General features: G+C 33.9%; 1 protein-coding gene across 6 annotated transcripts; it reads right to left on the bottom strand.

Moving 5' to 3' along the window:
• Nucleotides 1-24,000: 24,000 nt before the first annotated feature.
• LOC110023379 lies at nucleotides 24,001-27,280 on the bottom strand. Of its 6 annotated transcripts, none has more exons than XM_020722773.1 (10): nucleotides 26,663-27,280; nucleotides 26,488-26,549; nucleotides 26,342-26,403; nucleotides 25,332-26,258; nucleotides 25,179-25,245; nucleotides 25,023-25,100; nucleotides 24,853-24,936; nucleotides 24,632-24,685; nucleotides 24,460-24,551; nucleotides 24,001-24,343 (listed from the first exon to the last, which is right to left on the bottom strand). In XM_020722773.1, exons 1-10 carry the CDS (start codon nucleotides 26,796-26,798, stop codon nucleotides 24,091-24,093), a joined length of 1,815 nt encoding a protein of 604 aa, XP_020578432.1. In that variant the 5' UTR covers nucleotides 26,799-27,280; the 3' UTR covers nucleotides 24,001-24,090. The 6 variants fall into 6 exon arrangements, 4 of the variants coding, with proteins under 4 accessions (XP_020578432.1, XP_020578440.1, XP_020578450.1 ...); XM_020722781.1 differs by having other exon boundaries at nucleotides 24,460-24,548; XR_002293893.1 differs by having other exon boundaries at nucleotides 24,262-24,343; nucleotides 24,881-24,936.
• Nucleotides 27,281-27,578: the final 298 nt, after the last annotated feature.

The following is a 27,578-nucleotide window of genomic DNA, read 5'->3' as shown; positions in this document are numbered from 1 at the left end:
GATTCTTTAAGAGCAAAAATATATATATATAAAAACATATATTTATTTTCACACTTTATTTAAAGTTGTCAGCGTTAACAAATTATGCTAATTTATACCGCGTGGACCTCAATTAGGGGGCGTAATTTGACAGCCGAGACTCTGATGAAAATGAGTTGGATTTTCTTGACCATATATTTACATAATTTGCCACCGGGAAAAACTTTTCTTCTTCTTTTTTTTTTCCTTTTTTTTTTTTTTGCCAAAAAATCTATCTTCAAATTAAACTTATTAAATTTTATATAAAATTCATTTGATTACAAAATTGAGTCTAGATATATGAACAAATATTTGAGGACTCTATCAAAACCCATGTTCACTCAAGATTGATTTATCCTCAGATCCATTCAAATGGCCGCTCGTGTGATGCTTACCGATTCACGAAGTAAAGAGACTACTTCTCAGCTACTGTGTTGTTTATCAATTCACAACTCGATCATAGTGGCCTAAGAGATCATGTATTCATTATATCTTCAACACGAGTATGATCAATTAGCTAAGTCGACATCTTATCTAATTAGCAGTTTGGCATCCTATAGAGACATGTACGATATATTTCCATGTGCTTATGTAATTTTTTTCCTTAAAAATAATTATGTAGCATAATCAACATCTCCTCATATATGCAAATGAGGGGTGAAAGCTAAGATTTAGGGAACTCAATCTCGTGTAACAATATAAGTAACTTATATGAAAATTCTTGCTACACACTTTGTACTATTGCTTTCTCCGAGCAATAACAATCGTAGGGTTTTCTTTCTTTAGTTTTACCTCGTTTTATCTCTTTTTTCCTTTGTCTCTATCTCTCCTTATTATTCAAGTGTTCTAATCTAGATGGTCTGAGTTATTGAAAAATATAAGCGCATCACTTTTATTTTTAATACAAATTCTAACTTTGTAATTCATGTTTTACTTTTATTTAAACCATCCCCATTTTTCTCTTCTTTAATTTTAGATTTTGTCATAAAATTTTTTTACCCAAGATTGATCTTACCTTAATCACAATCAAGTTTTATTTTTCATCTAACATGGTGTCTACTATATGCTTATATGATTTAAGGAGTGAGCTAAGAAGATTAATACTTTGATCTTTCTTACCAATATGCACATCTACTTTCTTGAGGTTAAGATTAATATTTTTGAATTCATCCATTTGCAGTGTATATAATGATGTTTTCAAGAACAATCAATTTTTCAAAAATCTCTTCAAGTACAATGATTCAAGTTTTTCTAGGGCATCTATAGTTGATGACTCTTTAGTTATCTCTTCAATTCCTGATTGTCAAATGAAAGGAGAAGAACACTATGAGCATTCAATTAGATTTCTCTTGCTCGTGCTCTATCTATCATGGATGCATGCTTTCTCTCAAAATTGAATTCACATGCCCATGATGGATTAGGAGTGCCCTCATCTTGATTCACCAAAAAACTAATTCATTTTCTCTCGTGAACCTTTGTATCTAAACCTTCTTAATTACATCATTTGGATGAAGTTTGATAGCTCTAATACCAATAATTGAACTAAATATTGTTCCAGGTGCAGATTAAACCAAGGAAATGATATTTGTAAAGAGAAGAATGGGGAGGAGTAGAGTGAACTCTTTGTTGCTTTCTTAGAAGGATTACAGAACGAAGTAAATTGTTGTTAAATTGCCTCAAAGCAATCTCAAGGTAGCTAATCAAAATAAATAAATAAATAAATATAGAAATAAAGCCCAAAATACTCAAGGTTATAACTAAACAAAAGCAATTAAAAAATAATAATTATTGATTTTTTTTTTAATATGGGTCATAAATTAGCAACACCTAAAACTTTAGATAGATTCATGACTTCAATATTAAAGTTTGGCATTTTGGATGAAGAATTAGGACTCAAATATAATGTTTATGATATTCTTTTCGGAAATAATTTACAGGTTGGAATAAGAAATGAGTGTTTTGTATTTGTGTGCGCGCGCATGTGTGTATGTGTGTGTGTGTGTGTGAGAGAGAGAGAGAGAGGAAGAAGATAAAAAATATAATAGATAATGTTGAGAAAATTAGGGCGAAGAAAAATAACAATCGACACAAATCCAGAAGAACACAAAGATTTAAAGAGGTTCGGCAAAGATGCCTACATCCTCGGGAGCAGAGCGGCGACCTCCTTTTCAATATTCAGAAAAGAATGCAGAATACAAAATTCAACTCTCTCGAAGACTTAGGATTACAAACAGGCCTATTTATAATCCTAGAGTAAACCCTACAGTACAATATGTAATTCCCAAATTACCCCTGTACCGTATAGCCCCAACCCATATAACGTAACTTCCCGATTTGGACAGATTCTTCCTCTCCGCTCCGCTCCGCTTCGATCCAGCGTCTGTTCCGATATGGTATATGAGTCATACCATAACAAATCTCCACCTTGGTGAATATTCAGCCCCTTAGGAGAAAAATACCTGGGAGTTACACCTGCACCACTGTGGGTTGGGCCACCATGTTTCTGCTGCGCCCACGCTGATCTCAACCCTCTAAATTCCAAGAGACACACCTCTTTAATTCCAAGAGACTTCTCTTCATTCCAAGAGACTCCAAATTCTGGTATTATGAGTCATACCTAATAATTCTCCCCCTTGGCGAATATTCAGCCCTTTAGGAGAAAATCTCCAATTTCTCCACCTTGTGAATACCCTGTCCCTTAGGAGAAAATATCCACCTTGCGAATATCCTGCCCTTTAGGAGAAAATCTCCATCTTGCGAATATCCAGCCCCTTAGGAGAAATTTCTCCACCTTGTGAATACCCTGTCCCTTAGGAGAAAATATCCACCTTGCGAATATCCTGCCCTTTAGGAGAAAATTTCCACCTTGCGAATATCCAGCCCCTTAGGAGAAATATCTCCACATTGCGAATATCCCGCCCCTTAGGAGAAAATCTCCACCTTGCAAATATCCAGCCCCTTAGGAGAAAAATATCACGGAGTTTCTTATGCACAAATGTGGGTTGAAGCAATTTTCTTGTTCGCGCCAGCACCTCGGCTAAACTGCTGTCTCGTGAGCGAAACCCTTCGTGAAATGCCTCCGCGAAACCACTGTCCGCGAATAATCGCGTCTACTCGCTCGCCAGCACCCTACCGAACTCCATCTGTCGCAAATTCTTCTGCAACAAACCTGCGAACAATCCGCCTGCCGCAACTCCAGGACAAACCTGTGAACTCCGCTGCACCTGCTCATGCCGCAACTCCTGCGACAAAACTGCGAACTCCGCTGCAACTGCACATGCCGCAACTCCTGCGACAAACATGTGAACTCCGCTTCCAATAAAAGAAACAAATATTAACTTTATTTTCTCTCCGTGTCTCCGTGTCCACAAAAAAAAATCCTTAATTAAATTTGCTTAATTAAAAAAACTTTCCTTTAATTTTTCCTTCCTTCTCCGCGAGATCTCCTCTCAAAGATTCCTTGAGCCAGCAACAATGGAAAGTTCCGAATTTTCTTCCGTGAAAATTTGCTCTCCGCAAGCCAGCAGCAAAAGGAAAAAATTCTGCACTTCAAGTAAAATTGCAATTCCTCCTTTCCTTCTTGCAACCAGGCAAAATCCTTTCTCCCGCCGAACAGCCTCTGCCGCATGATGCCTCCTGCTCGCGCAAAGCCGATCACAGCTTCCGAGAGGCGCAAAACCTTCGCCGACCGCTCTTGCTCTCTGGTTCGCCTGCCCGGAACTCTCGCCTATCGCAGCTTCCAACAGTCATCTCGCCGATTCCTCCTGCGCACAGCTTTCGGAGGCGTCGCACGAACCTTCCTTTATAGCCGGCGATGCCTCCTCCTGCCCAATCGCAGCCTGTCGCCGAGCAGCGCCTTCTCCGCCGAAGCCGAAATTTTCGCGATTCCTTCTCCCGAGCCGATTATTCTTTCGGTCGCCGAACAGCCTTCCGAACACTGTGAACTGCCGAACAAAGAATTGCGATCCTCCTGTAAAACGCCCGAACTTCGTTCTCCTACACCCGATCCAAAGCGCTTGGCACGAAACCTCTGCGGCCGAGTTGTCCTTCGTGCGAAGATCTGGAACCTGCGCCTGCGTTGTGCAAGATATGCCGCCCTGCGCCGATGAAAATTTTCTTCCCTTCCCTCGAACCTTAGCTCTGATACCACTTGTTGAGAAAATTAGGGCGAAGAAAAATAACAATCGACACAAATCCAGAAGAACACAAGATTTAACGAGGTTCAGCAAAGATGCCTACATCCTCGGGAGCAGAGCGGCGACCTCCTTTTCAATATTCAGAAAAGAATGCAGAATACAAAATTCAACTCTCTCAAAAACTTAGGATTACAAACAGGCCTATTTATAATCCTAGAGTAAACCCTACAGTACAATATGTAATTCCCAAATTACCCCTGTACTGTATAGCCCCAACCCATATAACGTAACTTCCCGATTTGGACAGATTATTCCGCTCCGCTCCGCTCCGCTTCGATCCAGCGTCTGTTCCGCTCCAGCATCTGTCCCATTTATGGTATATGAGTCACACCTAACAAATCTTCACCTTGGCGAATATCCAACCCCTTTAGAAAAAATACATATACCAACAAATCTCCGCTTTAGCGAATATCCAACCCCTTAGAAGAAATATATCATGGAGTTTCTTATGCACAATGTGGTTGGCCACCACGCTTCCGCTGCGCCCTCGCTGATCCCAACCCACTGAATTCCAAGAGACACATATCTTCAATTCCAAGAGACATCCCTTCATTCCAAGAGACTCCAAATCTTGGTATTATGAGTCATACCTAACAGAAAATAATCAAAATTACATGAAAAAAATTATAAGTAAATTCTCATTGTGTGTATAAGAAAGACATGTAATTTGCAAAATCTTTGTGGTTGTCATGTAAGAGATTTAGTAATTTCTTCTAATCTGATTTACAAAATCATGTCAATGCCAAGATTTAGTAAATATGGGATTCAAGGATAAAAATGAATATATATATATATATATATATATATATATAGCAAAAAAAAAAGAGTTTAATACTCTATATATATATATATATATATCTAAATTTACTAAATTTTGGATTTGAAAGTGAATTTTTTTTTCTATATTTCCTGACTTTTAAATTAAATTCAGCTTAAATCTCTTATCAAATAGCCCCTTAGTGATTTGAAGAATTATAGAGCTTTGCCTAATGATTAATCTTTGTCATCACTGCCAGTAATTAACGTGGTCTAATCATAATCGCTTGATTGCTTTTTCCTAACTCGCTCATCATCTTGATTAGGCGACTAAAATGGCATCCCTTGTTGCCCAAATCTCATCTCCCAACATTCATATATGACAATTACCTTTACATCAATGATGCCATCCTTCTTGCTTTGCTAGTAAATTTGTGTAGATTTACAAGAACCCGAGCGATCAAATCATACTTTAGAATCTAATGCTTCTTAATTAGGAAAAAGGAGGAGATTTCTATTATATTTTAAGAGAAAAATATAAGAACTTTTGTTTGTTAAAAAGTGATTATAGTGGCCCTCAACATCTTAGGTTTACTTTTAAATTAATGAAATGTTAATTACTTATGTACTGCCTTCAGTTTAAAATAAAATTTTTAATTTTTTAATTTTGTACAATGAATCTCAGAAGATTTTAGTTTTTATTATGTTTCGTACACTGGTTATGTTGATATTTAGTAAATATTTAATAATTTTATAATTAAGCTGCAAAATATTTCTCATTATAAAACAGCGATTAAGGCAGGCGCGGCAGAAACGTACAGCTCAAATCCCAGCCTGCTTTCCGCGGTGGTAGGTTTTTAAAAAATAAGTTTTTTAAAAAAAAAGTCTGATGGGACGATAGGCTTGAAAGGGGTAAAGAAGTAAATTATCTACAATGGTTTGTACAGGGACGAGTTACTGTGTGGGCGTGAGGCACGTGAACGTTCAATGCTCGGGGTCTGGGCTGCCCCGCGGCTGCCGGCAGCAAGGGTAGAGAACGGGCGGGAAAATGAATAATTGTCAGAATTGTCAAAATTTATAAAGCTAACAATACGCAAACGAGGGCTATACTGTTATTAAAAAAATAGGATACAATGAATACATTACAATTTCTATATTTTAAAAATCATTTTTTTATATAAACTCTTTTATTACAAATATAAAATAAATATAAGATGAGTGCTGATAATAAGTAGATGAAGAATGTGATGCAATATTGATGGGAAGAAAAAAAATGTTGAATGGATTGTTGTTAATATGAAGTTGCCGAACAGGAAATTCATTTACATGCAATAGAAAGCAGATATGTGTCTACGGCCAAAATTTAACCTTACAGTCTAGCCGCGCCATGTTTATTTTAAATTAAAAACTTGAAAATCAACGAACCCAACTCACTCACGATTGTAGCTTGAGCTCCCAAGATATACCTTAGAAAAGCTTGATCTCCTTATGGTATCCCCTAGATCACAAAAAAATTTGAAAGATTTGATAACCCCTAAAGCGCTCTGTTAGTTGAAGAAGAAGAACAAGGGAGAAAATTTGGAGAAAATGAGCTGAAAAACGACCAATTTTACTTTAATATCGATTTGGGTGACTAGGCACCCGAATGCTGATGCCTAAGCACCAGTGTAATTTTGTAAATGAAGGTGGACAGCGTCTAAGCACTGCGATAGCAACGCCTAAGCTTTTTCTCTCGAGAAGATGACGCCTAGGCGCTCAAAGGGTAGCGCCTAAGTGCTCAAATACACATTCAGATACAATACAGTGCCCAAGCGTCACGATAGTGGGGCCTAGCGCGAAACTCACTTTTGCCCAATTCAACGAGACACATACATCATCCCCAAATCACACATACTTAATCAAAACAAATCACACAATCACACTTACAATAAATAAACACATAAAACAACAATAACACAAATAAACTTGGGTTACCTCACAAGAAGCGCTTAGTTTAATGTCCATTAACTTTAAAAACTCTTCCACTCTTTCGATGGGCAAATTGTAACGTGAATCCAATATTTAATTAGCATATTAACTGTATTTAGGGTAGTTTATACAAATAAACCCCTATAAATGAGAGGTCAAAAGATGAATAACGGACTTCTCCCTGAATTCGCTACTACTTCCACCCTCTCTCCCTCTCCTTCTCTCGGTTCCAACTCTCAAGGTGTGTGCTTTTGAAAGGCAATATAGGATTCAACAATGATAAATCATGCAATAAAAATATATTAAATACTTCACATACCTTCAAACATATCATCCATCCACTAAATGTACTCTAAATATTGCATTAAGGATTGGCTTAAAAAAAGGAAGAGACCCAAGACAACCATCTTTTCAATATAGAATTATAGAATTGAGTGAGAAAATTTTAAATGGCTGATAGTTTTAATTTTAACATGGCAAAGTACATAATTACGTTGAATCAAAATATTTTTAGCTAAAAGGATATCAAGTTCTCAACAGTAGTGTTAGTAGTCGCATGCACAACTTGGTAATCATGAATAGATACAGAATCACATACCATTATTTTTGTACCCTATATATTTGTCCATCCAATCAACGAGTTAGAACCATAGAGACCCTCACAAAACATCTTTATAGTTGTCTCATCATGTCCTTTCTAAGGAATCCTTTATAATGCTTCTAAAATTCAATATTTAAGATGTTTTCCATAGGGGCCTAAGTGAGCAAGTGGGGCAAATCCCCCTTTAATTTTTTTAGACGTCTTAGAGAGATTCCTTTAGTTTATTAATATTTTTTGTGCTATGTATGTATTTTTTGAAAGTGATAAAATTAAACCTTTAGCTATTCTTTTTTTTGTATTCTTTATAAAATTAAATATTTAGATGTATTTTTAGCTATTAATATACTTTGAGCTTTGTGTGTAGATCCCCCTTCTAATTGATTTAGATGTCTTAGAGACATTCTTCATGAATTGACTACCATACTTCAACTCTAATGTTTTCATAATATTAATAGTTAAAAAAATATATCAAAATAAATTAAAAAGGGGATTTATATACATAGCACATAAAATAGTAGGATTTGCATATTTCGCCTTTAAACTTCACTATTGACACATATAGCTCTTAAAGTATGAAAATAAAATTCAAAGTAAAACTTATTCTAGCCATTTTCATTATTGGGCACAGGGGCGAACCCAAGTAAGGTCCAGAGGGTCTAATTGTTCCATTTCATTCAAATTTTTACTTGTAAGATAGAGCAATTTGATATTTTGCCCCTCCTGAAATATTGATTTTGTCACTCCTGAAATATCACTTTTGCTCTTGGGATAGTTTGCCCCCCTCAAAAATATGTTGGTCATGTCATTAATTTAGGCATCCCAATCTCAATCGCACCAAATTCAGACTTAAAATTAGGCCCTTATGATGAATATCTACCAAATTATGGGTTCTAATCAATTCCTTCCATCAAATATTAGAGGAGTGATTGACTTATTTAGCCCCATCTATAAGTGAGTGTCTGTCCAGTTTCTATTTATAATGGGCCACTTTGGTTGAGTGTTCAATCAGACCGACTTCTAGATGATGTAAATAATGAAATTTATGTTTCAAATGTGTAAATCTTAATATTTTAAGTTCCACGTAAATAAATCCTCGTAAGTTAAATTGATAATATAGCAATTGATGAAATGCATGAGATGAAAGGTTTATGAAAGTGAATATAAATGATAGGTTTGATCCTAAAGTACAAAAAAGTTAGATAAGCTGATCAATATTTTTTTCTGTCATGTCGATGTAAATAAATTAATGCACTCATAAATAACTGGAACTCGACTCGACTGCTCCCCTATCAAATTTGTGCAATAGATTAAGAAAAGAAATTTTGAGTAAATTAGCCAAATTAAATATATCAAACTTGTTTATTTATGTCTACGAATAAATTCATTTGTTGTTTAACAAACAACTAATTAAATATTATATATTAAACTCCATGACAACTCAAATCATATATCATATATTTTTTAAATAAAAAACAATTAACTTAAAATTTATTTAATTATATATAATAGTAAAATATTATAAATTAATATCATTATGCATATTAATTTAATACAATTCCTTTTTATTTTCTAATTTCAATGTCATAGTTTTTTAGTACATTTTGTATTATTAACCAGTAAAAAAAATTACTTATAATATGCATATTATCTTATTTAATTAGTGAATACTAAGCAAATATTAAATCAAAATTTATTCAATTGCATATTTATTTAGAATTATAAAGCCAGTTAATAATAACATTATAAAAAATCCCAGTATTAGGTGACAAAAACATAATTTAAAAAAAAGGGTTAGTGAAATTAGAATTTAAAGAGTGACGAGTACTGGAGTTTAAAGCTTTCATGTCTTTGAAAAAATTAACATAATTATTAAAAGTATTATTAAATTAGTATTTAAGTTAAGTTTAGAAGGCAAACTTTTCGGTGTATTATATGATATTAAAATCTTTAATAGAAATCTAGATGTGGGAGCACCTCCCCTAACCTATCCCTTGGTCTCACCATTGCTGAATCAGGAGCAGAAGAAGGTTATGTTCAGTGCGGACAGCTGCCCTTATGAAATTTTTAATTTCTCTATATAAATACTAAATTTTAATATATTTTTTTTCTTATACATTGGTTTTTTATTAGCTCATTATTCATATTTAATTAATCTAAATGAGAGAAGTATATGCTAAATATGATTGTTTAAAAATATAAAAAATTTAAATATCAACATGCCTTGAGTTAGAGATGAATATGAATTACTAATTATGCACTCAATTAAGCCTTGGTTTCATCCCTCCATATAATATTTCAGCGGAAGTGGAGTTCTCTTGTACTTCAGCCGTGCAGTGCGCTTTCGAGGCAAAGATCGGCGCTCAGGCACATCGAGTCGCACCGACGATGCGGCACGTGAAATTCGCGTGTGTTTGAGGAGGTAGGCGGAAACCAGCCACGTGGCCGCAGCAACGGTGTCGGTGGGATGCCTATCGTGCCGTCGACTCCTGCAAAATTCGCGGAGCCCATCACGTCCTAACCCCGCCAACTTTTTTCCAATTTTCCCCCCGGTTTTTTTTATTATTTTTATAATTTTCCATGGGAATTTAAGTAATGGACCCACAAGCATTTAGGTAAAGGGAAAAAAAAGGTTGAAATGAATTCGGTGGAGGTGCGCGACAAAAATTTGTGCAGTAAAATATTAAATTAATGATCCGTTTGGGCGGCCGTAGTTTTTGATAATGGTGATTATAAAATTATTTTAAAAAATGGAAAAAAAATTATTATGAATGCTATATATTTATAGTTTGAAGAAAATATTAAGTTTTTTGTTGCTATGGAAAAGTAGAAAATTTAGAGGTAAGAGCTTATAAAATTTTTTAAAAAAAGGGTGAAAAATAAACATGGATTATTTTGCATCACTTCTGTTTTTTTTTTATTTTTTAAAAATTTTATTTTAATTTATTTATACTTTAATTTGAAATAAAATATATTTGAAATACATGATTTATATATTTTTGCTTTTAAAAATACAAAACATTTAAAAATTATTTTGAGTGTTTTTAAAATATACAAGCTTATATATATATATATATATAACATTCCACATAATCAAGTTTTTTTAAAAAAAATTGATCACCAAACGATCCTAAATTTTAAAAATTTATTCTAAATAGGTCTATAGTTGAAAAATTAATGATTAAAATATTAATCTTGATACAATTTTATTTAGAATATTTTTACTGTTGAATCTTAATTTCTATGTGAATCACACTTCTTGGACCTCTATAACTTATTTAATTCATAAAATGAACCCATGTTTATAAGGGAGATGATACAATAGATGAAGTTACATGTTTGCGCTTGCTTTAATGTGAGTTTTATCGAAGTATTTTTTGTATTTTATGTGTGTGAACTTTTCATCTTGGCTACGTGTCATCTGGACTATTAGTCGTTCAGACTACTGGTCATTTAGGTTACAGATTATCAAGTTTATTGGAAGTCAAGGTTGCTTGTCGCCCGGGCTGCTGGTTGTCCAGGCTGCGGTTCTTTCAAGTGTGGATAGTCCAAGTCACAGGCCATCTAGACTACTGGTCGTCTGGGCTGTTGCTCGTTCAGATATTGGGCATCTAAGCTGCCGGTCATCAAGGTTGTTTGTTGTTTGAGTTGCAAATCATCAATGCTGCAAAATCATTCAGCTTTCTGGCCGTCCAAGTTTACTTGATTTCCAGGCTCTATACTGCAACTCATATGGGTTGTCCGGGCTACAAATTATTCAAGCTACTGATCGTCCGGGCTGATGGTCATTCGGATTATGGGTCGTTCAGGCTGCAAATTGTCCAAGCTGCTAAACATTCACTCAGCAATCATCCAAGTTGTCGGTCGTCCAGGCTGCAAGTCCTCAGGTTGCTGGTCGTACAACTCGTGACTTGTAAATCGTTCTTTTGAGATATTATTCTTACGTATTATTGTCGCACCTTATCATTTTTTAAGATAATTAAACTAAAATATCATGGACAAATCTTGAATATCATGGTTTTTAGCAATATTAAATTTGATCTACGTATTTATTAATATGTAATGATCATTCTAAAATAAGCTCAATAATAAAAGTTGTCATGACAATGCTGGACAAGGTATTTTGGCCCCATTGGAAAGACCGGTCCTACCCATCTAGTGGTCCAGTTCGAGACAAGACCACATGGTAAGTGCTTCAAGGCTTGAGGTGATTGATTGCTGAATTGCGATCATGTGGCTTGTCCATGTTGGGCTTAGAATATCAATATCAGGATTATTATTATTATTATGAAAATTAAGGCATATGAATGATGTAAAACATATGAAAATATTGAATCAAAGTGAATAATATTTTAGAATTTAAAATGATTTTCCACTAGTTCAAAGGGTTTTGTCATTTAAATATTTTTTTATGTCATCTGCGTTACGAATTTCTTCTTCGAAAGTAATGGATAATGAATTATTTAATAAAATTAAGTAATCTCATAAGTAACCTCTTATAAATTTAGCTTTCATATATTAAAAAAACATATTGGTCCCTAGAAAGGGACTGGGCGCTGGGCTTAGCAAAATTTAATGATTAAATTAATGCTCTATTTTCTTTCAATTTTTCCTTCCTGAATCTGAATATTTTATATGTAAAGACCTTTTCTCAGGCTTAAATTAAAACTTCAATTTTTACAAATATACCACCTTCTTTTTGCATGAAAAATTTGTACTTCACATTTTAAGAGTTAAACATATGATTTTTTTTTTTTTTTTTGGGGATATGAAATATTTGAGTTGTATAAATATTGAAGACAAAATCTAGGTGACATATGTAATTACAAAACAATTGGGTGGCATGTATGTAAACACCCCCGTTGTATATTTATGTCCCTGCCACTTAAGCTTTAAAAAGTGTATTTATTTTTTTTTATAAAAAAATTAATAATAGTGTTATTTTTGACATGATACTAAAAATTAAAATATTATAAATAAAAAAAATCAAAATTTAAGGGTTTGATATATAAATACATAAGCATTATGCATATATCATATTACATTGTTGGCAAATTAACAAGTCATTAATTGAGAAATAAGTAAATGTGCCTTTAATTATTTATCGAGTTAAACCAGATTATATCTAAAGAGGGAAATTACATGAAGGAGTCAGTAATTCTGCATGTAAAAGAAAATTAAAATTAAAAATTTTCACTAAAATAACTGTCTGCAAATATTTATTTAGATAAAATCCTTAAATTAATTCCTCTTTGGACGACGTCAGATGCTAAAGAATAGCCTTTTTGTAGGCTTTGACCTCAATACTCCGAAAACTACAATCTAACAATTAGCTAATTTAAATTTAGTACTACAATGAAATTATATATAATAATATTAGAAAAACATATCAGTTGTGCGGATGGCCTGCATTTTAGCGTTATCATCAAGTTAATGGAACCTTATTTATTAGATTAAAGTATTTTAATTTTTAAATGTATTATATAGGTAACATTTCACATTGTAATACGTGGGCACTCAATTAAAAGCAACTTACCACCTAAATAGTTGTCGTAGCCTTACATGAATCATCTATAATGCATAATTAATCTTTTTTTTCATTGTTTATAGGTTAGCTATTAATTTAATTGATAATTAACTAATTATTCAGAGCCATCAGGAATACTTCTTTTATATATATCTAAGCAAGGATTTTAGGTTGACATGTCGTGCAAACTATATAATTAGACTCATTTCACAAACTAAACCCACCTGTCAAAATGGTTGAACTGAGCTCACTTGATGAAAGCCGAAGGACCAAGATTTCTATCTGATTTGAGGGCAACCTTGCCCATCTAGTGAGGAACAACCATGAAGGATGACCATCACTATTTTCAAGGACGGAAGTATGTACTTTTTAAAAAGTGCCACATGAAGCCCATATCATGGTCTTTACATCAAGACACTACAGATGGTGCAATACTGTACGAAATGTATTATTTATTTTCTTCTCTGTTGTGTATAGAAGTGAAATCAAGGGAGAAAAAGAGGGGGCCTCTGACCTTCTCTCTCTCTTTTTAGAGAAAATATTATGATCCGAAAAGCCTCCACAGAGTTATATTTCGAAGTTAGGAATTTCAAAAATTGACCCTACACGTCAAGACAGCTCGAACTTAACTTGAACAATTTGGGTTAGGGTTGACCCTAATATTTTTGAAGTCAGGTTTGGGTAAAAGAATTCCACTTATTTATTATTTGGATAGGGTTCGAGTTGAACCCAAAAACCCAAACATGACCCAAATAAGCACGAAAGTTCGAATCAGGTTCAGGTTAGCAAATCACGCTCTGGTCATACCCTATTCGAGTCGGGACATTTTCGGGTCATACCCAAACCCAACCCACTGACCCAAATTGACAGTCCTAACCGAAATTTCAAGATTAAGAGAAAACAATCAGAGACACTCTCACAAAGCTTCACATCCATCTCTTTCTTTTAAAACGTAATCTTTGTTGAGTTATATGTACTCACGAGCAATACAAGAGCCCACATCCTATAAGGATTCAGCTAAGGGTGTAACAAGCCCAACCAGAGCGAGCCCCAGCTTGTGTTTGGCTAATTTATATTTCGAGCTCAAAAAGTGTGTTCGTGTCCGGCTCGATTTCTTAGCGAGCCGAACATGAGTCATTCACAAACAAAAAGTTGTTTTGGTAACCTTAATCACGTGGCCATAAAATATTAATGATTGGGGTAAGATTTTAAGATTATTATTTATATTAAAACATCATTTGAATATAATTTAATATTTTTTATTCTACTTTCTTGATTAATACTTTTAATTGATTATGAATCTTTGAAGCTTTATAGTCAAATAATTTTTTTAAAAACACGAGCTTCTTAACAAGCCTAACATGAGTTGTTCCCGAACAATGAGCCGTTTTGACTGTCCTAAGTTAAATAGATATGATTTAGAGCTTAAAATGATTAATTAGCATTCTAAACTATAATATTTTTTAATCATGTGCTCAGAATCTAGAGATCTCTGATAATCGCAATTAGAAAGAACCATGAAAATCATGCGATAGTTATGCATCAATTTGAATTGTGCTGCATTTACATCATCCAAGATAATATGGATAATATATATATATATATATTGTAAAGTAAATTAGACTGATTGTATTTAATTTATAGTCACATTTTTATTCTGCGGCTTATTGCGCCTTCATTGAATGCTAAGAAATAACGAATTTATTTAGGAAAATATTACATTTTAAGGTAAAATATATTGTATGAAAATAGCGCATTTTATTTTCAAGAGAAATAATTTATTTAATTAAGATATTTTCTTTCCAAATGAGCCATCAAGCTATCTATTTATGCGTACGTTGAGCTATTATGTACCTAGAATAAAACAAAATTTGAACATGCATTTGTCCTTAAAATGAAATTTAAATTTTATAAATATTATTAAAATTTATAATAAAGCATCAGATTTTAATTTCAAATAATTCATGTTTTCTTATATATAATATTTAAAAAAAATTATTACATTTTGATTATTTATATTTTTTTTATAATAGTTTATATTTTTTATAATTTTTTTTTTCTCTATCTATTATCTTAATTTATGAATATTAGGATAATCATTTAATTTTCTCATCCTTAAATATCATTATTTTTCTTCATTATTATTTTAGGACCATTTTTTTTCATTTCATATTTATATAATTTATGTGATTAATATATATTATTCTAAAATTTATAAACGTGTTCGCAGGTCCCGTATCATTTTCATATTTTAGTCGTGTCACCGTATTCAGATGGGTGCATTCTATGCGGAATAAAAACTAACTTATTTATTTATATTTATCAAAAAAGAAATATAATTTTTTTTTTCTGAGCTGGCATTCACAGACGAAGTTACTACTGGGAAGCTTCTTCAACCACCATGTGCACATGTTAAATTTAAGCCTACCATAGCACATAGTTGATGTCACAAAAGAAACCTTCTTTCAATAGTTATAGGAGGCCCACACTCTTAGAAAAAAATAACATATCTCTTCAATAGTTTAATAATCAAAACATAACCCTTTCAAAATATGTTTCAGAAGTCAAATATGTTGTATTATATTTAATCCATCTTTCATATTGTGGGTGGGTAAATAATTGGTATGGCAGTTGGTCAATTTCTATTTGCAGGTGATAGAATTTTTTAATGTAATTCATTATTAGTTGAAAGAATGACATGATATTATAAAACTATGCATCAAATGTTAGTCATGTCAAGGTGCCTTTCATGGTCATTTGTGTGGTTCTTTTTGAATGTATAATTTGTTGTCATCATATATTCTTGATGGACCCCCTTGATGTCAATTAAATAGATGATATTTGTAGATTCATATCTACTTGGATGTGGTTGGTGGAGTCATCTCATTAAATCATTGATCTTGATTTGGTTCGAGTTCTCTGCGAAGCAAAGTCTATTAGGGTCTCGAGTTGGCTTTAGATTTGTCAAATGGATTCGGCATGTCAAGTTGTGGTTTAGCTAAGACAGTAATGAAGGCAAATGAAAATGCTTATATTTGTAAATGGGATAGAAAAAACATAGATAAGATATTACATTCGCAAAATGGGGCAAATTCTCAAACAACTGACTTGGTGACTAATTACCCTTGAAAGTCCTTACGATCTTCAATTAACAACAAATTAAACTCCCCTTATCAAGAACTTCTCCAATAATTTTCAACAAATGAAAGAGAGAAAAGTTTTCTAAACATACAAGTTTAGATTGTTCTCAAATCTATGACCTTATGAATAAGATAAAATCCCTCAAATTTGAACCCTTGGGTTAACTTCAACACATAGATTAAGTTTTTTTTTCTTGTGGTTCCCCAGACCGGTCATATGCATGTTTGATCCAATTTTTAAAATCCTGAAAAGAACGAACATGCTCTATTTTCATGTGATCTATTTGTAAAAGATTTTATGTGATGTAAGATAAGGAGAAAAAGTCATTTAATTCTCGGAGATTCTATGATAATAAAAATGCTTTAATTTGACAAAAGTATTTAATTTATCAAGAAGCAAAGACTTGAAATATAAATCATTTCATAATAGAAAATATATCTAAAGGAGATGTAATGTTGAAGCATTATAACATTGAAGATCAAGTGACAAAATATATTTGAAAAGACTAAAAAGGCTTTGCTAAAATAAAAGTTTAAGAAAATTTATTTCATTATGAAAGTTTAGGTACACATTTTAATTTTGGGAGATGTTATAATAATTAAACCATGAATTCAAGTTCTTTTGTAGTATAGAAGTTAAGAGATTCGTAACTATATTCTAAATTTAATTTTATTTAGGATAAGTATTGTTTTAGTTCAATTATATATAGCTATTAAAATAGGTTACAATTGTATTTAAATTTATTTTTCTAAGAGGAAAACATAAAACAATATTTCTTTCAGTTATTTCATCAACACATTATTTCTTTCAGTTGGATTCTTCCAAGCTATATATTACATTCACACAATTTCCATACATTTTTTCATTAGCACTAAAAGACCACCCAATTTTACCAATCTCTTAAACACATGCTCACCCAACATTTCTTATTCTCTTAATTCAACCTAATCAACATCTTTCGCTTGACTTTCGAAACCATAATGTTTGAACTTATAGAAAATGACATAATTAAAGAAGTTTCATCTATTTTGATACAAACATTATAATACAAAAAAATTGACTTTTTATAATATTATATAAAAACTAATTCTAATGATCTAATCCCAATCTTCATACATCCATGACAAACAAATCCTTTTCTCCGTTCCCTCGAAAAATACTATTTCCAAACACTTGAATCAAGAGAGCAAGGTATCCGTTCCATCGTACCAAGTAGTAAAAAAGAGAAAGCACCTAAGAATGTGAATCAAGAAAGCAAGGTATCCGTTCCATTGTACCAAGTAGTGAAAAGAGAAAGCATCTAAGAATGTGAAACAACTTAATAATATCATGTTAGATTTGGGTGACGTAAATGTTAGATGCAGTGTAAATGTAAAAATTAAAGTATAGGTGTTGTATATGTAATAAATGAGAACTGGGTGTAAGTAAATTCCCCTCAAAAATTTTGGGTGAGTTCATACATTTTCTCTTCTAATATTACAATGCTACTGATTGAATATTATTAGTAGCATATATTGCTAATTGAGTAGTAGCCCATTGTACCAAGTAGTAAAAAGAGAAACCATCTAAGAATGTGAAACAACTTAATAATATCATGTTAGATTTGGGTGACGTAAATGTTAGATGCAGTGTAAATGTAAAAATTAAAGTATAGGTGTTGTATATGTAATAAATGAGAACTGGGTGTAAGTAAATTCCCCTCAAAAATTTTGGGTGAGTTCATACATTTTCTCTTCTAATATTACAATGCTACTGATTGAATATTATTAGTAGCATATATTGCTAATTGAGTAGTAGCCCATTGTACCAAGTAGTAAAAAGAGAAACCATCTAAGAATGTGAAACAACTTAATAATATCATGTTAGATTTGGGTGACGTAAATGTTAGATGCAGTGTAAATGTAAAAATTAAAGTATAGGTGTTTGTTGAGAAAATAAGGGCGAAGAAAACAGTAATCGACACAAATCCAGAAGAACACAGAGATTTAACGAGGTTCGGCAAAGATGCCTACGTCCTCGGGAGCAGAGCGGCGATTTCCTTTCAATATTCAGAAAAAAAGGTTACAGAATAGAGGATCCCTCCTGGGGTTACTAACAAGCCTATTTATAACCCCAGGAGTAAATCTAGACACAATAAGTAATTACTACATTACCCCTGTACCAAACCGCGGGGCTTTGCCCCCGCACCCCAACCCACGTAACTTCCCAATTTGGACAGATTCTTCCGCTCCGCTCTGCTCCGCTTCGATCCAGCGTCTGTCCCGATATGGTATATGAGCCATAGCATAACACTAAGGATAGTCATAGATTATAATTTTATTTTTATTTAGCTAATACTCCATCAAATTAAATGTTAACAGTGCAGTGTGTTCTGGAGCGCACCACATTTGCATTTAAGGAAATAATTTTTTACAGGTTTTATAGGACACTGTGATGGAAAAGCTGTGTTTTACAACCTAACTTGGCTAAATATGGTGGTTGCTAAAAATTACGGTTTGTAATTTTTTTAAAATTAAAAAAATTGTAATAACCACCACAGTTTCATGAATAACAGCTTCTGTGCCAATATGACTCTAATTTCTCAAAAAATAGTAAAATAAATAAATAAATAAAACACATTTTGCTTCCACGTTAGCTAATATCATAAGCTAATTTACCATGATTTGATTAAATAATTGAAGTTCGAATCATAAGTAGATATACTTTTACTCATCATGTTCTCTCTCATTTTCAATAAAATCCTTATCTAGTTAAAAATCAATACTATATGGATCTTTTTATTAAATACCTTTTTATACATTTTTAGCTAAAATTTTCTAATTAGGAATTAATTGAATGATTATTAATGTAATTTATGATTATGATCCTAAATGGTTAATCATTATGATGTAATCTTAAATGACATTATTTTATTGTAAAAAAATATTTAATTAACTCCATAAGAAAAACTTAAACCCTTCCATTGTATGCCAACTCAATGCTTGGAAATATCCATTAATCGAGCTAGATTGAACCCAATATATGGTGGACGGTTCTTGGTTTGGTCATATTATAATTCATTTGTGTTCAGCTGGAATCTAACTTTCACATGTATGTTCATACTTTGCTCCTTTCAAACTCATAAAAACTTTACTTGATTATTATCTCACTAGTTAGTTTTAGTTGGACAAGTAATTTAATTTTTAATAAACAAGTTAAAAATTTGAATGAGTATAACTTATTTTATAAGTTATTAACACATGTATTTCTAAACAGATCAACAATTGGATAAATTTTGAATTAATATTCTAATATTTTACATCAATTAAATAAAATAATATATATCATAAGTTTCCTTACAATTAAATGATATAAATTATAGTTAATAAAATTTTTATCTAAATATACAATTAAATAAATTATAATATGTTACTATTAAATATATAATTAAATAAATTATAGTTAATAATTTGTTATTTAAAAAATATACCATATAGTTATATATCATTTAATAATTTCTTGTTGAACAACAAATTAAATAATTTATTCAGCATTAATAAATGAGTTGAATCATGTTTCTCTTTCATTCACTTAATCTTTCGTGTTTTTTTAAAAACGTTTAAACTTGTTTATTTTCTAATCTTAACAAACTTGATCGAGTATTAATCGAGCAGAGTTTAAGTTGTTCATCAGATGCATTGTTCCATTTACAACCCTATTTAGCATGACTAGAATATTATTCTAGAAATCATTTTAACATATAAAAAGCAAGCCCATACATTCTCTAAAAAACTATATAAATAGTGTACTAAACTATATGACAAATCTAGTAAGGCCCAATTAAGCTATAAAATCAACATTTTAATTTAAGGCCTCATTAAGCATTATTAAACTAGAGTTTTCTTATCTTGATATGATACATAATTAAGCATAAGACCCTCTGTCAATGTGAAGAAGACCTACATGTCTGTGTAGTGATTTATCTTCTTATATGAACACCAACATGATAACCTAGGCATTAAAATGTGGCAATTAAAAACAATTATGAGCATAATTAACAATTAGACTGATTGAAGAACCAAAATGCGGGATAAAGAGAGATACTTCCATCTGTTTTCTTTTTGTCTAGTAGTCTACGTGGGCCTTATTTAATGGGCTAAAAGATGAAAATGTAATCAATGAGAAGAGTTGGGCCCATGTAAAGTTGTGTATGTCAGGGCGCATTAACGTTTTTGAGTGGGAGAAATTACCCACTCAGGGCATAATCTATTTCTGCCCATGTAATTTCCCAAAACATGAGTCAATTAGTTTATTAATATTAGATTTCTCAAAATTACTAAATAGCATAAATTAGACATAAGAAAAAAAATGAAAATTTTTATTATTTATTTAGAGAAATCTCATTTTTTAGGGGGGAAATTACTCACCCTGGACATAATCTACTTTCGCCATTGATATTCTCCGAGCATTAGCCAAATTAGTTTTTTAATATTAGATTTTATTATCGTTTCTTTCTCAAAAGGTTACATGTGCACACCAAAAATACTAGCACGAATCTCAAAGTCATTAAACGGCCCAAACGGAGGAGGTCAAGCAAACAGAGTGTCCTATCACCTTACTACCGTCCCGAAAGGAAAAATTTTGAGCGGTCTCCTGCGATAAGAGACTCACACCTGCTATTCCGACGGACAAAGAGGCACGTAAGAGCACCCGACCGCAGCAGACCGATTGATCCATGACTAACGAGATTGTCGTGTGGCCAAGCACCTCGACTGACCAACATGTATGTCAGAAGGCACATTCGCCACTAGGTCGGTCGACATCAAGATGTAATGCAGCAAGAAACTCATACAAATAACTTTTGCATTAATCACATTAAGAGCAGTTTTCATAATTGTTCACTCTTTTCAGTAATTGTACAAAATACATCCCCATAAAAAAGGAACAAAAATATGAATAAAGGGGACTCTTGAGACAAGGAATTCCAGGCTGGCTCTACTCTCTCTCTTTTCTTTCTCTCTTTCACTCAACTCCAACTCTTGATGTGTTTTTACAAAAAACAATCCAGGATCCAATATCCTTAAAGGTGATACAATGAGCGTGGGCATATCCCAGACGAGAAGCGGAGCAAACTACGAAGGATAAACTTTCTAAAGAGACACATCACACACGAAACTTGATAGAGACGCTACACAACCAGATGTCCATATGCAAATCTAGGGCTTGCAAGCCCAAGGGAGCCTCATGATGGAGCAATTTGAGGTCCTTCGTGCAGCGATCACCTAGAGGAATGACCAAGCGTCTCGCCTGAAAGCAGAACCTCAAAGGATTCATCCTCACAGGCTCCCCGCTAGGGAACCTGCATATTCCACACAATCAGTTCAGCAACCAGCAAGCAGAGGGAGAGGGTGAGTCCCAACACACCAACACAACCGCATATGCGCAGAAAAACATGTGATGGGAAGAACAAATGCAAGTGTCTATTCGGCCACTCGCAAGAGGAGCCTTTACTCGCCAAATCAAAGAAGTGATACCTTCGCCCAATCTAAGGATTTCTCGCTTGGATTCTGACAAAGGGAGCACCGACCTGATCGACCAGATCACATCATTCGAATCATCCGCCGGTCGACTCCAGATTGACTACCCAATAATGGGTCGTCTCTTCTTAACCACTCTGAAAGAGGCGAGTCTTTGATAGTTCAATGGTCTGCCGACCAAAACCATCCAAAGTTACTACAAGTTTAAAAGATTGTTTATTTCACACTTCTCAAATGTGCATAAGCCAAGGAAAGACTCAGACACCCTGCTCAACCTCAATTAGAGAGAAAATGAGAGTCTACGGACCTACATCACCCTCTTCCAAAACGAGATGCTGGAAGTCAGAAACCTAAAGCCAGAAATAGCTGAAACAACCTTGAAGCTAGAAGTTTGAAGCAAGTGATTCATGTATGACCTAAATCTGTTTAAACCTAATACTTTCTCAGAATTATTGGAGATGGCGAACGAGCACATACTCACCAAAGATGACCTCCACAGCTCCCCGAAGTGTAAGCTGGAATCATCGAACCACTCGTCAAAGAAGCGAAAAGAACAGGGCAAACAACAAAGGGTGAAGGATAATCAATCTGTCGGCCACCAAAACAACAACTATCGGTCCCGAGATCAGTGGAGAAACGTTTGAGATAACCATGACTTGTGGCAACGACTGAGGAAGGATCGTGACTTTTTTTTTTTTTGAAGAAAAAAAAAAATTTGAAATCTTCGAGCAAAGCAAAAAATTTTCTCTCCGCCTCCAAGAAAAAAAAAATATTTCCTTTATTTCCTCCTCTTATCCAGCAAAAAAAATTCTTAATTAAATTTGCTTAATTTAATTAAAATAATTTAATTAAAAAAAAAACTTTCCTTTAGTTGGAGACAAAAGCTCCAATTACGCCTCCCTGTAGCACCAAGAGAATATTATTCTATGGGAAATAATTCCTTTCCAATTTGCAAGATGGGAAATAATTCCTTTCCAATTTGCAAGATGGGAAATAATTCCTTTCCAATTTCTCCAGAGCAGCAGCCTCCTTTCCGGCAAATATAGGAACCAAATATAAGGAATATTCCCTTGATTCCTCCTCCGATCCTTTCCGTTCCTGGCCTCCGCTCCTTTCCTTTTCCGTTCGCGATCAGCGCCGAGCTCCCCTCTGCGCGCGCGATTGGCAGCTGCGGCCTACGTTCCTCCTTTTCCTGAACCCGCGAACGCCTAAGCCGGACCTGCGAAGGCGAGAGCTCCTCTTTCTGCCGCAAAGCCTCCTTCGCGATCCTTCGGCCTGTCGTAGAAGCCTCCGCTTTTCGCTGCTTCTACCTGTCGCAAGCCTCCGCCGAAAAACTCTTTTGCCTGCCCGGAACTCCCTTCCTCTTGCGTCGCGAAAAAGCCCCGATCCAAAAACCCCTTCACGCGAAACTTCTACCCTTCGCACGAAAACCTGTGCCTGCGTCCTGCAAGATCCGCCGTTCGCAAATCTCGCCCGTTGGCGAAACTTCTGCTCGGACCTCCTCTGGCAGAACTCTACCCTATCCGCCAAATCTTCTTCCTTGCGCCGACGAAATTTCTTCCCTTGCCCTCGAACCTTGGCTTTGATACCACTTGTTGAGAAAATAAGGGCGAAGAAAACAGTAATCAGACACAAATCCAGAAGAACACAGAGATTTAACGAGGTTCGGCAAAAATGCCTACGTCCTCGGGAGCAGAACGGCGATTTCCTTTCAATATTCAAAAAAAATGTTACAGAATAGAGGATCCCTCCTGGGGTTACTAACAGGCATATTTATAACCCCAGGAGTAAACCTAGGCACAATATGTAATTACTACATTACCCCTGTACCAAACCGCGGGGCTTTGCCCCCGCACCCCAACCCACGTAACTTCCCAATTTGGACAGATTCTTCCGCTCCGCTCTGCTCCGCTTCGATCCAGCGTCTGTCCCGATATGATATATGAGCCATACCATAACAGTGTTGTAATTCCCCTCAAAAATTTTGGGTGAGTTCATACATTTTCTCTTATAATATTACAATGCTACTGATTGAATATTATTAGTAGCATATATTGCTAATTGAGTAGTAGCCAGTAGCCCAAATTGATTTGTTGTATATATTGGATGAAGTCACAGCCCGACTCTCTCATCCCCACAATTCAAGAAACAAACACTGAGAAACTAAAACATGCTACCTACTTGAAATAAGTAGAAAAATATGATTTCTTATTTTCTACAAAAAAATCATATCCAATTTGCATATATTTTATCTACCCCCACCGCAACACCCCCGCCCACCCCCCTCTTTCATGAACTAGATATTGATTGTAATAACAATCTTTAATATTAATATTTTCATTACACATGAATTTGGTACACTAGAGTACATTAAATTTCATGAAGCGGCCATTTCAAACCTCCTCCTGATGCAGTTCTTCGGCACATGGATTCGGTGGAACATTGGTTCCTTGGGAATTGTTGCAGGCTTTTTTCCTTGCAGGTGGAGCATTGATTCCTTGGGAATTGTTGCAGAGGAATTGTTGCAGGCCCTTTTCCTTGCAGCTGGAGCTTTGGTTCCTTGGGAATTTTTGCAGGCTTTCTTCCTTGCATGTAGCCGGGAGCCTTTCTTTCCTCCCCTGCACTGCATTGAGAAATTAAGATAATTTGGTAAAATTTTCAATTTGTCCCATTGAATAATAACATTCCCTTTAGTTTAGTTTATTGCATTGATTTGATATTTTATATTTGAAAAAGAACCTTGTGATCTTCAGTTGCTGCTTCGTTGATGCCATTTTTAAACTTTTACAATGTGATTCTTGTATTATCTTCTGTTTTTTACTATCCAGCTGCTGTCACCATAGACTTCTAATCATTAACAACTAACCAAAAAAACCATGGTTGATGAACATATTCCTGTAATTTAGTTTACCTTGTGAGCCTGTGTACTATTGGCAAATTTGGCTTGAGAATTTGTTTCTTGTATCTGAAAATTTAACAATATGAATGAATTCAGGAGGTTAGAGAAAATAAAACGGATAATACTACAGGCTAAGGTGAAACCAGCGTGCACTATATATGCTTAGTGCATTTTTCTCAATCATCAAATTAGAAAACCAAAATTTAGAACAAGCTGAGCTGAATCCCATGTACATTGTTGAACAGTGTTGCAGGTTCTTTCCTGAACTCAACTTTGAGCTTCCTCTCCAAATTTGCCTCTTTAAGAATTCCTCTTTCCTGATTCAGTGGATGAAAATGTCACGCTTTATAAATTACCAAGTAGTAGTATACAGTGGTCATATTAATCAACTAGTAGGACTCACATCTGTTCTTAATCTGAAAGGTTTGGGGTTTGTTGTTCTCTTGGGTTTTACTGCCTGGAAAGCTTTGTTTTGAGCTTCCTGATTCCAAGTGCTAAGTTGTTAACAGTAGGTACAAGGAAGAATGAAGAATGCTGAAACAATCAAATATAGATTTACCTGAGGATTTGAATTCTGAAACTGCAAGCTCTTAACCTTAGAAATTGCCACCTTTGGCTGCAGATTGCTGACATAAATTGTCATTAAAAAGATGAATATAAGTATAAAAATGAGAAACTATAGCAGGTATGAAGTTGGAGTTGTGGATAGTACTTGTTTACAGAAGTGAACAAAGTGTTCTCCTTATCATCATCGTTGGTAACATTACAAGCAGTTTTAATCTCATTGGATACTCCACTGGAAACTTTTAAATCTCTATTTTCTACTCTATCTTTACTTGGATTGATTGATGCTTCAGAATCGCTTATAAGTTTATAATCTTTGAACAAAGTGTTCTCCTTATCATCATCGTTGGTAACATTACAAGTAGTTTTAGTCTGATTGGATACTCCACTGGAAACTTTCAGATCTCTATTTTCTACTTCATCTTTACTTGGATTGATTGATGCTTCAGATTGGCTTACAATTTTATAATTTGTGACAACTAGAAGTTCTTCATTGGTTCGCTTTACTGCATTAGTATTGTTCTCTACTAAATTCTCTGGCCCATTACTTCCTGCAACAATCTGAAAACCTTTCATCACGTTCTGTTCCGCTTCTCTAAGAATGTTGTGGTTACCAATCTTTGATCCAACTGCTGTGATGTTTTTTGATGAAATGGAAGATCCCTTACATTTGTTGGAACCAATTGCATAAGAACATGGGCTCATACGTTTGCTTTCACCTCCTGTATTTATCTTCTTCTTTTTCTTCTTATCAGAACAAATCTTTGAAATTGGAACTTTACTTGACCCAGCTGACTTGACCAAATTTCTATCCTTTGACGCCACAAAAGTATCAGGTATCTTCAGGTATTTGGCATGTGAGTTTTTCTTGCTGGTTGTGTTTTGTTTCTTCTCACTTGTCAATGTAGGCAATTTTGCTCTCTTCTGAATCGGTGTCTCTCTAAAACTACTTATCGGATGTTGCTTTAGCTTGGACATAGTGATTTTCTCTTTGATTGAATTCAGGGTACTCATTCTGGAAATTCCATTTTTGGTTGATTTAGCTGGGACTGATTGTGGGCATTTTGTGTTTGCTCTGTATTTTATATGAGTACAGAAATTAATAAAAATAAAAAAAAAGCGTTTGGAAACAAGGATTGTTTTAAATGCTAGCGGTACCTTAAACCCTGCCTGTTCAATGCTCTCTGAAACCTTACATTTGGACTTCTAGCTGTCATAACCTATATTACTTGCAAAATTAATAGTACAAAAAGAACTAATAGGAAGTAGCAAAAGGAGGAAAATTTTATTTATGGTTTACAAACCCGTAGCATGAAACTTCGTCTCAGCTCGTCAGGATCTATCTCTTCATGTTTCTGGTCACAACCTGAGTTAGTGAAATGATAAAAAACAGATATTTACTAGAGTCACCATGGTAAGAGCTCAATTTAAACCCCACATCATGAAATCAGAGAGTGGGAAAATGTTAAGAGGACAAACCGATGCGAGCACAGAACCAAGACCTATGGTCCGGAAAAGAGCTGTCAGAGATGGTGAAATCAACGAACTTTGGGGCTTCAATCCTCTCATAGAAATCTTCGACTTCCTCTACTACTGCTAAGCTGGGATTTTCCATTTCTACTGCCAAAGCCAAGCAAAGAAAGGCCAAAGGGTGAGAGAGAGAAGGGTGGAAGAGGAGGGAAGAGGAGCGGGAAGATGGAACTGGAGCTGATGGCCGTTTGTCTGTAAGACTTGATTGAACTTCTGAAGATTGCGAGTATTAACTTTTATCAGTTTTAAAAGAACGTTAAGGAGCCGTTGAGCTTCGGTATCTGAAACTAGCCGTTATGAGTTGGAACGGCGCGTGTAAGGGTTTAAAGGGAGGTGTTAGTCCGCGAGTCTTGTAAAGTAATTCGGGCGGGTCATCTGTGCTCCATAAACTTCATAACTAGTCCACAAATTAAGCAATGCACGAGATGAACAACACAAACTCGGCTCGACTTAATTATATTTGTTGAAATTAATAAATTAAAAAATGTGAATGTTCTTAAAAGCTCAGATTAAATGAACTAAACATAAATATGATTTTATTAATTTATTTATTTTCAAGAGCCAATACATTTGTTCTTCAACAAATAACCCATATTATATATACTATAATATTAAATAAAATTTGATTAAATAGATTTTATGTAATTATAAATCTAATATCATATATTAAAATATTAATAGTATTTTAAATTTAATTTATTACTTTATATTTATTTTATTAATATCTATTTATTTTTTAATTAAATTTACAAATTATTACATCATTATCCAACATATACAATTCATCACATTTTTTATATTGATTAATTATTCATTATCAAATTATGTAATATCTATTTGTTAATCATATAATTTACAATAATTC

This window comes from Phalaenopsis equestris, unplaced genomic scaffold (genome assembly GCF_001263595.1).
Source record: "Phalaenopsis equestris unplaced genomic scaffold, ASM126359v1 Scaffold000002, whole genome shotgun sequence".
In the NCBI taxonomy this organism is placed as follows: Eukaryota; Viridiplantae; Streptophyta; class Magnoliopsida; order Asparagales; family Orchidaceae; genus Phalaenopsis; species Phalaenopsis equestris.
The sequence above is the reverse complement of the archived record's forward strand: the minus strand, read 5'-3'. Positions and strand labels throughout refer to the sequence as shown.